Source organism: Crotalus tigris, unplaced genomic scaffold (genome assembly GCF_016545835.1).
Source record: "Crotalus tigris isolate CLP2741 ecotype Arizona unplaced genomic scaffold, ASM1654583v1 scf7180000018366.374532, whole genome shotgun sequence".
NCBI classification, from domain to species: Eukaryota; Metazoa; Chordata; class Lepidosauria; order Squamata; family Viperidae; genus Crotalus; species Crotalus tigris.
In genome coordinates, this window is record NW_024096967.1 from 350,670 (window position 1) to 366,964 (window position 16,295).

The 16,295-nt window shown below is 44.1% G+C and overlaps 1 protein-coding gene across 1 annotated transcript in view; it reads left to right on the top strand.

Moving 5' to 3' along the window:
- Nucleotides 1-15,667, top strand: part of PAPPA (pappalysin 1) — a 103,316-nt gene extending 87,649 nt beyond the window's left edge. Inside the window, exons 16-20 of the mRNA XM_039350965.1 lie at nucleotides 2,039-2,249; nucleotides 5,218-5,389; nucleotides 6,426-6,573; nucleotides 10,749-10,858; nucleotides 14,903-15,667. Coding sequence (XP_039206899.1) covers nucleotides 2,039-2,249; nucleotides 5,218-5,389; nucleotides 6,426-6,573; nucleotides 10,749-10,858; nucleotides 14,903-15,085 — 824 coding nt within the window. The 3' untranslated portion in view covers nucleotides 15,086-15,667. The remainder of the gene's footprint in view (nucleotides 1-2,038; nucleotides 2,250-5,217; nucleotides 5,390-6,425; nucleotides 6,574-10,748; nucleotides 10,859-14,902) is intronic.
- Nucleotides 15,668-16,295: the final 628 nt, after the last annotated feature.

The window sequence follows — 16,295 nt, forward strand, 5'->3', positions numbered from 1 at the left end:
CCTCTCTTCAAACCCACTCCCTTTTTGTACTGATGATGTTATGAAACATCTGCAAGAAAACAACCAAGCTCCGAGAGCACCAAGGACCTCGCAGTCCTTCTCCTCCTTCTCCTCCTCCTCCTCCTCCTCCTCCTCCTCTTCCTCCAAGGCAGGAGACCTTACACTATCCAGATGGAAGGAGAAGGAGAAGGCAATTCTAAATGCTGAATCAATGGGCTGTGACTAACACTAATCAGTCACTGAGCTGCATGTTGGGGCCAGAGCCGGGGATGAGTCAGTCCAAACTCAATCCCCAATGTCACACCAGCCACTGTTTCTTAATGTCACAGTTCATCACCCTGCCGAAACAAGCATGAGATCACCCATGCTGGACTGTGGTGGACATGCCGGGTGAGTCAGACTGGAGAAAGCAGAGAAGCTGGCACAGGAAAGAAGCATTCAGAAGAGTCCAAGAATACCTCGTCAGCTCAAAAGCAGACAGAAAGGTGTCAGGGTTGTTTTCCTTCTTCCCTGCAACTCCTGTTCTGGATTCGGAAGGGCCTCTTAAACAGTCTCGATCGCTGAGGGCCATCCTTGCCAGTCTACTGCGAGAGAAATTAAGGTCCTCTCAAAGACAGGAAATTGTAAGGCAAAGCTTGTGTCCCAGTAGTTTTGGCTGAGCTTGGATTTGAAGAAGTCTGGCTGAATGCAAGGGAAGAAGCTGGGGAACAGGAAGCATTAGAACCTGGTGGCGCAGTGGTTAGAATGCGGTACTGCAGGCTAACTCTGTGTTCACTGCCAGCAGTTCGATCCTGACCGGCACAGGGTTGATTCAGCCTTCTATCCTTCCGAGGTCGGTAAAATGAGGGCCCAGTTTGTTAGGGGGCAACAGGCTGACTCTGTAAAGGGCTGTGGAAGCACCATGAAGCAGTAGATAAGTCTAAGTGCTATTATTATTGCTATTGCTAAGGTGGTGGAGCACTTACTAAGTTGGTAGGCCACTTCAAATAGCAGCTTCAAGTCAAATGGTGTCATTCTTGGTGAAGGAAAAGAAAAAAAAAAAAGGGGGGGGAGGGAAGTTTGGCCCGTCTGAGGATGATTCTGAAAAAAGATAATTTGGAAGTCTGAGATTCGGACTGGATGGATGGAGATTTTCAGAAATTTTCCTTGGATGGAATAGCCTCAGATTCCCCATTTTCCTCAGCATAAGTGTCAAACTCTACTTTTAATTTTCCCCCTGCCCAGTTTCTTCCCTTGAAAAGGAGGTGGTTTTGGATCCCCCCCCACTTTGTTTCCAAGGATGCTTTAGAACTTCTTTTGATGGTTTTAAAGCTTCCTTTATTGTTTTAAGATAGCAGAAACTCTCTCTGTGTGTCTCTCTCTCTCTTTCTCTCTTCCTCTCTCTCTCTCTTTCTTTCTTTCTTTTTTTCTTTCTTTCTTTCTGCCTCTCTCTTTCTCTCTCTCTTCCTCTCTCTCTTCCTCTCTTTTTCTTTCTTTCTTTCTCTCTTTCTCTCTTTCTCTTTCTCTCTTTCTTTCCCTTTCTCTGTCTCTTTCTTTCTCTCTCTCTCCCTCTTCCTCTTTCTTTCTCTCTCTCTCTCTTCCTCTTTCTTCCTCTTTCTTTCTCTCTCTCTTTCTTTCTTTCTCTCTGTCTGTATCTATCTATCTATCTATCTATCTATCTATCTATCTATCTATCTATCTATCTATCTATCTATCATCTCTTTATCTCTATCTGTCTCACACACACAAAATCCAGGTTCCATCACCCTCCAGTTCTTGCTTCTTGATCTGAAAAAACCACCCGAGTAGACATTTCCCTTCCGAAAGCACAGGATGACAAGCAAGTGGCCGGCAGGAAGTCAGCGGACTGTACAGTGAAAGGCAGAACAACTCAGAAAAATTAGATCCCACCTGTGAGAATTAAACTGAGACTTTCTTTCCTATCCCTCCGCAGGATTGAACCAAATGCCCATTTTTTATTGATTTATTTACTCCGGCACAGCAGTATTTATTACCGCTTGCACCCATCTGAATGACATTGTTTTCCCATCTTTCCCAGGAAGCAATAACAATTTGACATGCTTGGAAGACGGCCTGTGGTCCTTCCCGGAGGCTCTTTGTGAGCTGATGTGCAGGGCACCTCCGGTGATTCCCAACGCTGATCTTCAGACTGGCCGCTGCCGGGTCCAAAAACACAAAGTGGGATCCTTCTGCAAGTATAAGTGCAGACCAGGCTACCATGTTCCAGGACCTTCGCAGAAAGCGAGGAAGTAGGTGGCATCTCCTCCCTGATCTGTGCATTCCTCTGTAAGCCGCTCTCTGGGACACACAGTAAACCACTGTAGACTATCAGGGTTTTCCAACAAAAATAGGAATAGGAATAGAATAGAATGGAATGGAATAGAAGAGAAGAGAAGAGAATATGGAATGGAATGGAAGGAAAGGGAAGAGAAGAGAAGATAGAAAATAGAATAGAATAGAATAGAATAGAATAGAATAGAATAGAATAGAATAGGATAGGATAGGATAGGATAGGATAGGATAGGATAGGATAGGATAGGATAGAATATGGAATGGAATGGAAGAGAAGAGAAGAGAAGAATATGGAATGGAATGGAATGGAAGGGAAGGGAAAAGAAGAGAAGAAAAGAGAAGAGAAGTTAGAAAATAGAATAGAATAGAATAGAACAGAATATGGAATGGAATGGAAGGAAAGGGAATAGAATAGGATAGGATAGGATAGGATAGGATAGGATAGGATAGAATGCAGAATAGATTGGAATGGAATAATAGAGTTGGAAGGAGTTTTCCCAAAAAGACAGCTGAGCAATAGCCCCATCCCAGAACAAGTTAGCAGCTGAGACATCATTCTACATTACCCATTTCCCAATGGGCTAGTTTGACGTTTCCTTGTTTGCTTGTTAGTCCCAAAGATGCTTTTAAACGCAAGTGGACTTTTTTTTTTCCCTTCGAAAACATGTTGCTTCTTATTCAAGGAGCTCCTTCAGTTCTTTCCATTTTCAAAGAGTAAAAACAAAACAAAACAAGAAAGGAGAATATTTGTAACTGAGGGGGTCCTTGGCCCAGTTGCCCAGTTGCCTTTTTTTGGGGTGGGAGGGGGGAGAAAGCACCTTTGGGACAACTCTGACCTAGATGACTGAGAATCTCCATCCACATTTTGCTTTCTTGCTTGCTTGCTTGATTTTATTCCTGGCCATTGAGGTAGGCATAAATGAAGCCCCCCCCGCCCCCCCACTCTATTAACTCTGCCTTGGAGCTGCTGAAGGACCCTCTACAAAGTGTCTTTCCCCCTTCCCCTCCCTTCCATTCCTTGCCTTTGCAGTTTGCAAGAAAAGCTTATAGAAGTGAGCAAAGCCATCGTTCACAGACAGGAGGAGGTGTTAACGAGAGCGAAGGAGGTTGGATCCGATTCTCTGATTCTTAAATAGGGCTGCTCAGTCCCTTCTTTTTTCTTTTTTGTTTTTTTTTTATCTCTGCTACAGAAAAGGGCAGCTGGCTTCTTTTTTTTTCCCCTTGCTATTTTCTTTCTTTCTTTCTCTTTCTTTCTTCTTTCTTTATTTCTTCTTTCTTTCTTTCTTTCTTTTTTCTCAGAGGGGCTTAAATGGAATGGCCTTTAATGGTCTTTCCTTTGGGAAGGAGACAATTTTGGACCTGCTTCTTATTTAAAAGGCACACACACACACATACACACACACACACACACACACACACACACAGAGAGACACACGCAGTTAAGTTCACTCCTGTTCTGCATTTCTATGTCTTTTCATTCACAAACCAGCTTTGGGGCCACCCGCCTCCTTTTGGCAATGCCCTTCTTTGATATGGCATCCTGGGGAGCCCCCTTTGAACCTCGGTGGGAAAGTTCTCTCACTATCCTCCTCCTCCTTTTTTTTTATGACTGGGGGGAGGGAAGAGGGGGAGGAGGAACCACACCACCACATTAAAAATAGTCCTGGGGCCCCAAAGCAGCGGAAGATTCTGATTGAATGCCGTTTGTTTGTTTCTGTTCTCCCCTCCCTTCCCCAAAGGACCAAGTGTGTTTGTCCATCTCCTTCGGCAAACATGGGCAGCTTCCCGCTTGTGGCTCACCAATAAACAGCAAATAAGCCCAAAGGAGTGAAAGGGTCTGTGATCTGGATCCCTAACCAAATAAAAGAGTGGGAAGGGGGTCTTGGAGGTCTTCTAGTCCAGCCCCCTCATACCATTTCAGACAAATGGTGGTGCAATCTCTTCTTAAAAACCTTCCAGCTATTGGAGCGCCCCACCACTTCTGGAGGCAGGCAGGTTCCACTGGTTAATTGTTCCCATTGTCTGAAAATTCCTCCTTAGTTCCAAGTTGGATCTGTCTTTCATGATCCTGTCCATCCATTGCTTCTTGTCCTGTCTTCAGATGCTTTGGAGAACAGGCTGTCCCCTTCTTCTTCATGGCAGCCCCTTAAATAGTGTAACACTGCTGTCATGTCGTCCCCTCATCCTTCTTTTCCTTAATCTAGACATATCCAATTCCTGCAACTGTTCTTCCTACGTTTTAGCCTTCTAATCTTCTTTTGTTTCTAGAGTCCCTAAATATTGGAGGCATCTATGGCTGTTGCAAAGAATAGAATAGAATAGAATAGAATAGAATAGAATAGAATAGAATAGAATAGAATAGAATAGAATAGAATAGAATTTAGAGAACAGAACAGAATAGAATAGAATAGAATTTAGAGAATAGAAGATAGAATAGAATAGAATAGAAGATAGAATAGAATAGAACAGAATAGAAGATAGAATAGAATAGATACAATAGAATAGAATAGAATAGAATAGAACAGAACAGAATAGAAGATAGAATAGAATAGAACAGAATAGAACAGAATAGAAGATAGAATAGAATAGAATAGAATAGAACAGAATAGAATAGAATAGAATAGAATAGAAGATGGAATAGAAATAGAATAGAATAAAAGAGTTGGAAGAGACCTTGGGAGGTCTTCTAGTCCAACCCCTTGCTCAGGCAGGAAAGAGAAACTGGGAGAAACTGAGATTATTTTATTTCTGGTCTCTCCTCCATCCTTTTCTCATTCATCTCTCTCTCTCTCTCTCTCTCTCTCTCTCTCTCTCTCTCTCTCTCTCTCTCTCACACACACACACACACACACACACACACACACACACAACACACAACACATGCACTCACTCTCACTCTCTCTTTTGTCTTTGCATCTATCGAAGGAGGACATTTAAGATTCAGTGTGCCCAAGACGGGACGTGGCTGGAAGGGGCGTGCATCCCTGTGACCTGTGACCCACCCCCCTCCAAGTTTCACGGGCTCTACCATTGCACCAACGGTTTCCAGTTCAACAGCGTGTGTCAGATTAAGTGCAACGAGGAGGACTCTCAACCTGTGAGTCTTGCTGAGCGATGGCCGGGCAGGAAGGATTAAACCCCCCCCCCGCCTTTTCTTACCTGTCAAGCACAGGAAAATCAGAAGCCTAGGTCGTCCAAATGAATGCAAATGTATTGCCTGCTAACACGCTTCTTCGCAAGAATCTGAAGGACTAGCCATTAAGGCACATTAAAGGAGAATATTTGTAGCTCAGGACTGAAGTGGGGGGGGGTGTCCTTGGTGAAATCTGACTTTTGTTGTTTTCATGCAGATGTTTCATTGCCCAAACTAGGTATCATCATCAGTGCTGGAAGCGAACAGGGTTTGTGGGAAGGAGGAGGAGGAGGAGGAGGAGGAGGAGGAGGAGGAGGAAGAGGAGGAGGAGGAGGAGGATGGTGGCTGTGGGGTCCTTCATGCTCTCTGAGCTTGGTGATTTTCTTGGAGACATTTCATTACCCAACTAGGTAGCATCATCAGTGCTAGAAGGGAGATGGGCTTATGGGGGGAGGAGGAGGACTCCGCTACCCCTTTTCTAGGATGGTCGCGTACCACCTGCCAGGTGCCAATGTACCACAGGTGGTACCCGTACCAGTGGTTGAAAAGCCTGTCCTACACCACCTGCCTGAAACCCACAGTAGGCACTTTGAACCAGTTAAGACGCGGATTAACCCAGGGTGAGGTCCCGATTTAATCCCGCCCGTTTGACCAGGAACACGAGGGCCATCTTCTGCCCTGGTTGAACTGGAGGACAATCGACCTGTAGCAGAGTACTTACAATTCCTCCGAAACATTACAAGTTCAACCCTTGACCACCTCCGGTTGCAAACTCCCCCAATTTAAAACAAAAAACAGTTTTTTTTTTCCAGTTGAACTGGAGAGAATACAATTTATTCTGCCCGACGGTGATGATTTCACCGTTGGTGTTTCCCTGTTTCTGCAGCCTGGATGTGGTGTGGCGGTTAAGACCTTGGACGAGAATCCTGGATCCATTCCTTTCCGCTCTTTTGTGGTGCAGCTTCGTTCTCCGGCCTACCGTCTTTCTTTCTCTTTCCAGGGCCAGGGAAGTAACACGATTCGTTGTCGCAAGGATGGCAACTGGAGTGGATCATTTCATCTGTGCCCGGAGATGCAAGGGCAGTGTTCCGCGCCCATCCAGTTGAGGGGTGGCCTGAAACTACAATGTCCTGATGGCTCTGAAATAGGTATTTACACTACTTTCAGTTCCCATGGAGAACCCTAGTTGTGTCATTTAAGACGCACAAAAGAAGGGTAGTGGAGTCAGACTCTTCTTTTACCCAAATTTCAAAACCACAGCCGCAGCTCCTGAATCTATTTTTTTTTTAAAAAGAGGGAAGTCAGGATCTCAGGTGCCAGAAGATTCATTCATGGGTGGAGCAGGAAAAAGACACAGGGTCTTTGGTGTCTTTGGTGACCTCCACGGGCAACTTATAATGATGCTGATGGATGCTAACTCTGCCAGAGGGATGGAAATTAATCAAGGAGAGGGTCCATCTAGAACTGAGGAGAACTTTCCTGACAGTGAGAACAATGAATCAGTGGAACAGCTTGCCTCTGGATGTTGTGGTTGCTCCATCACTGGGGGCTTTTAAGAAGAGACTGGGCAGCCATTTGTCTGAAATGGTCTAGGGTTTCCTGCCTGAGCAGGGGGTTGGACTAGATGACCTTTGAGGTCCCTTCCAACTCTGTTATTCTATTCTATTCTATTCTATTCTACTGTACTCTACTCTACTCTACTCTACTCTACAATACTCTATTCTACATTCCATATTCTATTCTATTCTATTCTATTCTATTCTATTCTATTCTATTCTATTCTATTCTATTCTATTCTATTCTATTCCATTCTATTCTATTCCATTCCATTCCATTCCATTCCACTCCACTCCACTCCACTCCACTCCACTCCACTCCACTCCACTCTACTCTACTCTACTCTACTCTATTTTATTTTAGCAGGGGTTGGATTAGATAGTCCCTTCCAGCTCTGTTATTTTGATTCTATGTGGTCTCCTCCCATTGCTTACTTCTCTGGGCAAAGTAGCTGCAGGAATTGGGTATGTCTAGTGACTAGTCTAATGAAAAGAAGGACTAGAGTGACATGATAGCAGTCTTCCAATATTTGAGTGGCTGCCCCAAAGAAGAGGGGGGGTCAATTTATTTTTGAAAGCTGCAGAAGGCAAGACAAGAAGCAACAGATGGAAACTCATCCAGGAGAGAAGCAACCTGGAACTAAGGAGGAATTTCCTGGCAGTGAGAACAATTAAGCAGTGGAACAGCTTGCCTCCAGAAGTTGTGAATGCTCCAACACTGGAGGCTTTTAAGAAGAGATTGGACAACCGTTTGTCTGAAATGTCATCGGGTTTCCTGCCTGAGCAGCGGGTTGGACTAGAAGACCTCCAAGCTCCCTTCCAACTCTGCCATTCTGTTAATCTAATTAGGCTATAGTGAATGAGATGCTCTCTTCAACAGACCTTAAAAGCTATCTTTACCCCAAATCATCTAGATGGTCCATGGATCTGTGCCTTATCTAGGTTCTTGTGCAATGGATTTGCATGATGTACAGGGCTTTTTTTTTTTCCCCAGCCCTTTCTTCAGATGCCAGGAATTTGAGTCTGCAGACCCAGCTCTGTTCTTCCCTTGCTCATGTCCATCTGGAAAACACATTTCTTCTTTGAACATCCTTGCTCAGGATGCTTGGCTATCAATAAAGGTGAACCCAAGGGGAGACAGCCCAGCGTAAGGAAGCGAGATTGTGGGTTCTTTTTCCCTCCTATCTCTCTTTTGTGCCTGGTTTTGCCTTGTTCGAACTGTCAGGGAAGCAGGGTTCCCCCCCCCCTTCCAGGTCCCCCTCCCATCTCTTCATTATAGACTAGCTAGAGTGGAGCACACCAGGACCAGCTCCCACCTGTCCCCAGGGGAAAAGGCATGTGACCGGGATGAGCTCATCGCTCTGTAATGAAGCCAATTATGGATTGTATATCAAAACAATTCCAGGGCCGCTTTTTCTCCTGAAGTGTAAATTGCAGCACCAGCGAACAACGAGCAGAAGACGGCCCCAAGTTCCCTTTCTCCAGAAGATGCATTCTGCCCCTGGAGATGGGGGTGACCTTTTTGATATCCACCAAGGTTTGCTGGTACATTGCAAAGAATATTTGACTTGCCAGGGAGGAAGGAGGGAAGGATGAAGAACAAAAACAAATCCTGCTTTTCCATTTCAGGGGTGGAAGGAGGAGAAAGGAAGGCAGAGAGAAGAAACTCTAGTTATTTTGCCTCTTTGAAAGGTGCTTTGCATTGACTGCCTCTAATGGAATAGAATAGAATAGAATAGAATAGAATAGAATAGAATAGAATAGAAATACAATAAGAATAGAATAGAATAGAATAGAATAGAATAGAATAGAATAGAATAGAATAGAATGGAATGGAATGGAATGGAATGGAATGGAATGGAATGGAATGGAATAGAATAGAATAGAATAGAATAGAATAGAATAGAATAGAATAGAATAGAATAGAATAGGAGCTGGAAGGAACCTTGGAGGTCTTCTAGTCCAGCCCACCCGCTCAAGCGGGAGAACCTATACCATCTCAAACAAGTGACTGTCCAGTCTCTTCTTAAAAATCTCCAGTGATGGAGTACCCACGATTTCTGGTGGCAAGCTGTTCCACTGGTTGATTGTCCTCATTGTCAGAAAGTTTCTCCTTAATTCCAGGTTGCTTCTCTCCTTGATCAGTTTCCAACCATTGTTTCTCGTCCTGCCCTCTGGGGCCTTGACTTTTCTCACCGATTAAGAATTAAGCTTTTTGCCAGTTGGCATACAACGTCTTGGAAATGAACAAGAGCCCCTTTCTAAAAGTGATTTTAATATATATATTAAAGGTCCTAAAGAAGAAGTAATTTTCACTGGGAAGAATGGATGGATCTGAGTCTTCCATCAAACTGTTTAATTATTTTACTCATTTATGAAATTTCTTTGCCCTCCAACTTTCCTACAAGGTGACTCTGGGTGGATTGTTAGAAACCGAAATGCTTTAACTCCTGGGTCAGTCTCCTCCTCCTCCTCCTCCTCCTCCTCCTCCTCCTCCTCCTCCTCCTCCTCCTCCTCCATGCATTGCTTGCAGCAATTAAGTAGATCTAGCCCACACTTTCTTGCAAATGATGCTTGCTAATTCCTAGATAGCATCCAACTTACTTCTGGATTTTTGTTTTGAATTTAGAATGCCATGTTTTGAGGTTGCTCTATTCAGGCTAACATCTGGGAGCCAGATAAGTATTAACAGAATAACAGAGTTGGAAGGGACCTTGGAGGTCTTCTAGTCCAACCCCCTTCTCAAGCAGGAAACCCTATACCATTTGAGACAAATGGCTGTCCAGTCTCTTCTTGAAAACTTCCAGTGTTGGAGCATTCACAACTTCTGGAGGCAGGTTGTTCCACTGGTTAATTGTTCTCACTGTCAGGAAACTCCTCCTTAGTTCTAGTTTGCTTCTCTCCTTGATTAGTTTCCATCCGTTGCTTCTTGTCCTGCCTTCAGGGGCTTTGGAGAATAGCTTGACTCCCTCTTCTTTGGGGCAGCCCCTGAGATCCTGGAAGTTAGATATTATCCAGTTGACCTCTAGGTCCCTCTGTCTTCAAGTGAAGCTGCTCTTGGTGGATGGAGTCCTGAGGTTGGTTCAGATTCCTGCAGAATAATCCTACTGCTGACACCATTGTCTCTGCTTGGGTGGAGGGTTGGACTAGATGACCTACAAGGTCCCTTCCAACTCTGTTATTCTGGTTCTGATTCTGTATCAACAAATGTTTGTGTTCCATGTTCTCTGTGGAGACAGGCCACCTGTGAATCTGGCAGACTTAATCCCTCAAGTTAGACCTACCTTAGAGAATTTAATTCTTCCTGTTGGTGTCCTTTTTCCTAACCCACTTATATCCAGGATTTTGCCTTCTTCCCAATTTAGCCTGCGCATAGAGTCACCTCCTGAATGATAGAAGCAGGCAAATCGATCTGTTAGCTCTACTACTTCTGTATTAACAGCTCTGCCTTTTGAGCTACCAACAGGTTTGACTGCTGGGTGGAAATCTGTAACTGGAGGCTACAAACTGCCTATTTTATGTATCCACAATAACAACATTGGGGGGAGGGGGCAATTAAAATAGTAGGCAGCTTGCAGAATAGATGCTGTCGAAATATCAGCCTCGAGGCGTGTGCAAGAGCCAGCGTTGTATGGCCCAGCTAATAGATAGATAGATAGATAGATAGATAGATAGATAGATAGATAGATAGATAGATAGATAGATAGATTAATCCTAGTTGAGATATTAATGCATTGCTTTCATCTCATACTTTTTATCATTTCAAGGAGCTGAATGCACCATCTTATGCCCAGAACATCATACGGAGCCCATCCTGTTAAGTGCCAACGAAACGTTGCAGGACATCCAACACTGGATGAAGCCCCCACGAGTGAAGGTAAGAGTCCAATCAAAGGACAGAGATGGGTTGGCCAAAATAGAGATAAAAGTGTGGTTCCCATCGGTGGGTTCACTGCTTTTTAATGCAGTAAGTCCTTTCTTCTCTCCCCTCCTCCCTCCGCTTCCTTCATCCTTTTATTGCTTCATCTCTTTCCCTCTTCTCCTTCACTTCCTCCCTCCCGCCCTTCCTTCCTTCCTTCCTTCCTCTCCATCTTTTCCTCCCTCCCTCCCCTTCCTTCCTCCCTTCATCTTTCCCCTTTTCCTTTCCCTTTTTTACTTCCTTCCTTCCTTCCCTCCCTCCTTACCCTTTTATTCCTTTCCCTTTCCCCTTCCCTTCTTTCTCCTTTTCTCTTCCTTCCCTCCTCCTCCTTCCTTCCTTCCCTACCTTCCTCCCTCCCTTCATTCCTCCCTTGATGCCTTCAGCAGCTCTTTCTCTCTTTCTCTTCCCCTTCCCTCCCCTCCTTCCTTCCCCTTCTCTTCCTCTTTCCATCTCTTCCTCCCTCCCTCCCTTTCCTTCCTCCCTTCGTCTCTTTCCCCTTTTTCCTTTCCCTTTTTTACTTCCTTCCTTCCCTCCCTCCTTCCCCTTTCATTCCCTTTCCTCCTTTCTCTTTCTCTCTTCCCTCCTCCTTCCTTCCCTCCCTTCCTCCCTTCTTTCATCCCTTGATCCATTCAGCTCTTTCTCTTTCTCTCCCTCTTCCCTCCCTTCCTTCCTTTCTTCCCCTTCCCTTCTCTTCCTCTCTCCATCTCTTCCTCACCTTCCTTTATCCCTTCATGTTTTCCGCCCTTTCCTTTCCCTTTTCTCCTTCCTTCCTTCCTTCCTTCCTTCTTTCCCTCGCTCCCTCCCTCCCTCCCTCTCCAGTCACCTGCCTCAGTCCTTTATTGATGCTTGCTTTTAGAAGGAACCATAACAGGTTTTATACCTGCGTGTCCCTGGAGGTCTCATTAGATAGCTGGGAGGGGAAAAAAAAATAACTGGCAATAAAAAAGAAGGAGAAAAAAAAAAAGAAAGAAAGGGAAAGCAGACAGGGTTTGGAAGGAGGGGGAAACCAGGGAGAGGATGATTTCATCCAGAACACCAAAAGAAAAAAGAAAAAAAAAGAATAGATTTTATTACAAGAACTTTGCTGAAGCTACAGAAAGGTTAGGCGACGTGACAATGAATTTGATTGCTCAAGCTGTTAAGAAGAGCCTCGTTCGATGCTGCTGGATAAAATTACAGGATGGGGACCCACTTTGCTGAAAGGCACGAGGTGTTTGTGTACAAGCCACACCCTGCAGTGTCCCTGTGGCTTGTGGTGTTCTTTGACCTCAGTTGCCCTTGTTGTTCTTGACCTTGTTTGTCCAGACAATGATCGGTTCTATTTGTCCGGGCAAACCCCATGAGTCTACAGACTGCCGCTTCTGAGGCCACCATCGCCACAACCCATGGTTGTTCAGGAGATGTCGGCTTAGCCAAGACACTTAGACAATGGCAAGAAAGAAGCGAAGGGAGAAGGGAGAGAGGATGTCTCAGAGGAGGCACCCAACATGGAAGGGGTTGGTACGGCTAAAAAAAGATCTTTATTTATCTGCAATCGTGGCGACATGAGTCATAATGGAGAGAAGCTGAAAGTTTATCATAAGCTATCTGGAGGAGCTGATGGTCAAGGAAAAAAATAATTGGATACTTATAAAAGAGAATATTTGTAACTCAGGGTTGAAATGGGGGATTCCTGATGCTCTCTGAGCTTCTTGCAGACGTTTCATGACCCAAACTAGATAATATCATCAGTGCTAATCTAGTTTCCACGAGGCCCCTCCACCTTGGGATTGACAAAACTGTGCCCTTCACCGCTTACCCCACCACTGACCATCTTTATCCAGGCTGCCTTCACACAAACCAGACCTGTTTTAAGACAGGTGGAACAGTTTTGGACCCTGAGTCATATGGAAAAAACCCCCGCGCTGTGGAAAGATCAACAGTCCCACACAAGCGGGCTAAATGAGCACCACTAAAAAAAAAAAACCACACACACCCCGAGGTTTTCCAGCAGTGTTAGACCTCAAATAAAGACAGGGAAAGATAAATTATGGCTCCTGGTTGTCCCCTGTCCTCTCCGTTTGTAAAGATCTCTGCATCTTTCATGGAAAAGCAGGGCAGGCTTTCTTCGTGGGGGGAAAATAAGTGGTACTCTGGTGAGGTGTAATTAAAAAGCTTAATAGAACTGTTTCTTTGCATCCTTCTGGAAGGAGATCGATGTGGCCCATAATATTCACCAAGAGATTGCAGCGATGGCAAACACCCAAAAGTATCGGTGTAATAATTTGGGAAAGGTAGCATGCAGGAAAATAATAATAATAATAATAATAATAATACAAGCAGCGGCATGACAAAGTAGCAACAATGGTGCATTGGAAGATCTGCAAAAAATATCACTTGCCTGTAAGCAAAAACTGGTGGGATCATAAAATAGAGAAAGTCATAGAAAATGATAAAATTAAACTGCTCTGGGACTTCAGAATTCAAACAGACAAGCACCTGCAACATAACACCCCAGACTTAACAATTGTCGATAAGAAAGACAAAAAAATCTGGATAGTGGACGTGGCAGTGCCTGGAGACCGCAGAATAGATGAGAAAGAACTGGAGAAGATAACAAAATACAAAGACCTACAAATAGAAATAGAAAGACTGTGGCAAAAGCAAGCAAGGGTAGTACCAATAGTCATAGGCGCCTTGGGTACAATCCCAAAACAACTGGAGCACCACTTGAACACCATTGGCATTGACAAATTCGCTATTAGTCAATTGCAAAAGGCGGCCTTACTAGGAACTGCTTCCATCCTGCGACGATACCTGTAATACCATCAAACATCCACATCTGCCTATCCCAGGTCCTGGGTAAGGACTCGATAGGTAGACAAAATGCCAAATCCAGTCTGAACATCTGGCTGACTGTGCGATGATCCATAATAATAATATGTAAATTAGTTTTAGCTACAGCTCCTTTCCCTATCTCAAGTCTTCAGAATAACAGAACTGGAAGGGACCTTGGAAGTCTTCTAGTCCAACCTCTTGCTCAAGCAAGAGACCCTTTGCCAGGGGTCTTCAAACTTGGCCCTTTTAGGACTTGTGGAAGTCAACTCCCAGAATTCCTCAGCCCAGCGTGCCTGGCTGAGGAATTCTGAGAGTTGACATCCACAAGTCCTGAACAGGCCAAGTTTGAAGACCCCTGCCCTATACCAATTCAGACAAATGGCTGTCCAATCTCTTCTTAAAAACCTCCAATGATGGAGCACTCATAACCTCTGGAGGCAAGCAGTTCCACTGGTCAATTATTCTATCAGAAAATGTCTCCTTGGTTCTAGGTTGCTTCTCTCCTTGATTAGTTTCCACCCATTGCTTCTTGTCCTGCCCTTCAGGTGCTTTGGAGAATAGCTTGACTCCCTCTTCTTTGGGGCAGCCCCTGAGATATTGGAAGACAGCTATCATGTCCCCCCTCATCCTTCTCTTCGTTAAACTAGACCTACCGAATTCCTGCAACCGTTCTTCATGTGTTTCTTTAGCTTAATATTTCCTACACTTTTTTTCTTAGAGAGGTCATCTACGTACATAAATATCCACCAGCCTATTCCTAAAGTATTTATGTACGTAGTTGACCACTTTAAGAAAACCCTCCTTTGTGCTAATAGTAGGAACGGGAAAAACCTTGACCTCATTACCAAAATTTCTCCTTTTTTTTTTTTTTTTGCCTGCCTCTCTTTTCCACCACAGAGGCTCCTCTCCCTCACGCGAATGAAATATCAACCATGATGGAACCTTAAATATTATTTTAATCTCGCGCTTTCTGTTATTGCAACTGTTGGGTGTCTGACAGTTCTTTTAACTACTTGGAGAGATGCCAGGTCGTGAAACACACCAAACCTACAAGGGGGACTACATTTGATTTTCAAGGGAAGGACCATCTGGAGATTTAGATGTGGGTCCAGAAAAGTTGCTCCTTTGCTGGAGGTTGATGTTCCTCATCGCTCAATATGTTCTTTCTTCCCTTCCACCTTCTAGAGAGTTGTCTGCACGGGAGAACTGAAGTGGTATCCATACCTTGACTTGATCTACTGCATCAAAGGTTGTGAGGTGAGTAAGCCAGTCCAGTTCTCTGGGTTTACCCCTTACTACAGATCTTGTCTCTCTTTTTGCTCAACTCCTGCAGCTCCATTGTTCCCCCTTCACCACCATAATCTATGAATGTGGCCTTGGGGGAGATCGTTCCACACACTTGCTATTCTTGGTTTGTTTTTGCCAACGTCAAACAAAACGCTTTTACAGTGAACAAGTCATGGAGTTGGGACTCTTTTCCTCAACTTTGATAAGTAGCAACATCTCGCTTATCTTTATTAATCTCCAAAAGTAAAACAGGTTCAAACTTGGTTTGTCTTTGGACGGGGCAAATATCAGTCAACTGAGCTGGGCTGGGCTGTGAGAGAGAGAGAGAGAGAGAGAGAGAGAGAGAGAGAGAGAGAGAGAGAGAGAGAGAGAGAGAGATTCTCAAAGGTGGCAGTGGTTCCATATTGTTCTCAGGGCTCAAGATCAACTTGACTAAGAGTTTTATCTTTAACCCATTTTTAAAAATTTGCTTAGAAAATTAAGATCTACCTGTTTGTAAGAGAAGAAACTGCGAAACAATGCATGCCTTTGCTTCAAAAACCAAGAACGAGGTGGCGCAGCAGTTAGAGTGCAGTACTGCAGGCCACTTTAGCTGACTGTGTTCAGCAGGTCAGCGGTTCAAATCTCACCGGCTCAAGGTTGACTCAGCCTTCCATCCTTCCGGGGTAGGTAAAATGAGGACCCAGATTGTTGGGGGCAATGTAAATATATATATATACATTGTTTACTGGTGTACACCGCTTAGAGAGTGCTTGCACTTAAAGTGGTATATAAGTCTCATAAATAAATAAATAAATAAATAAACATAGACTTGATTCCGGCCTCTTCTTCTGAAATGGTTAGCTTTTTTATTTATTTATTTTTTAATTATGCAAAAGGGAGAGATTAATTAAACAAACAAGGAATTATTCTATTCGGTTTTTGGAATCAAAACTAATTCGAGTTGGGTTATTCCAATGCTGGAAGTTTTTAAGAAGAATCTGGACAGCCATTTGTCCGAAATGGTATAGGGTTACCTGCCTGAGCAAGGGGTTGGACTTGATGACCTCCAAGGTCCCTTCCAGCTTTATTATTATTATTATTATTATGGATCATCGCACAGTCAGCCAGATGTTCAGACTGGATTTGGCATTTTGTCTACCTATCGAGTCCTTACCCAGGACCTGGGATAGGCAGATGTGGATGTTTGATAGTATTACAGATCTCGTCACAGGATGGAAGCAGTTCCTAGTAAGGCCGCCTTTTGCAACTGACTAATGGCAAATAATGTTGGTTGATTAGTTGTTGGTTG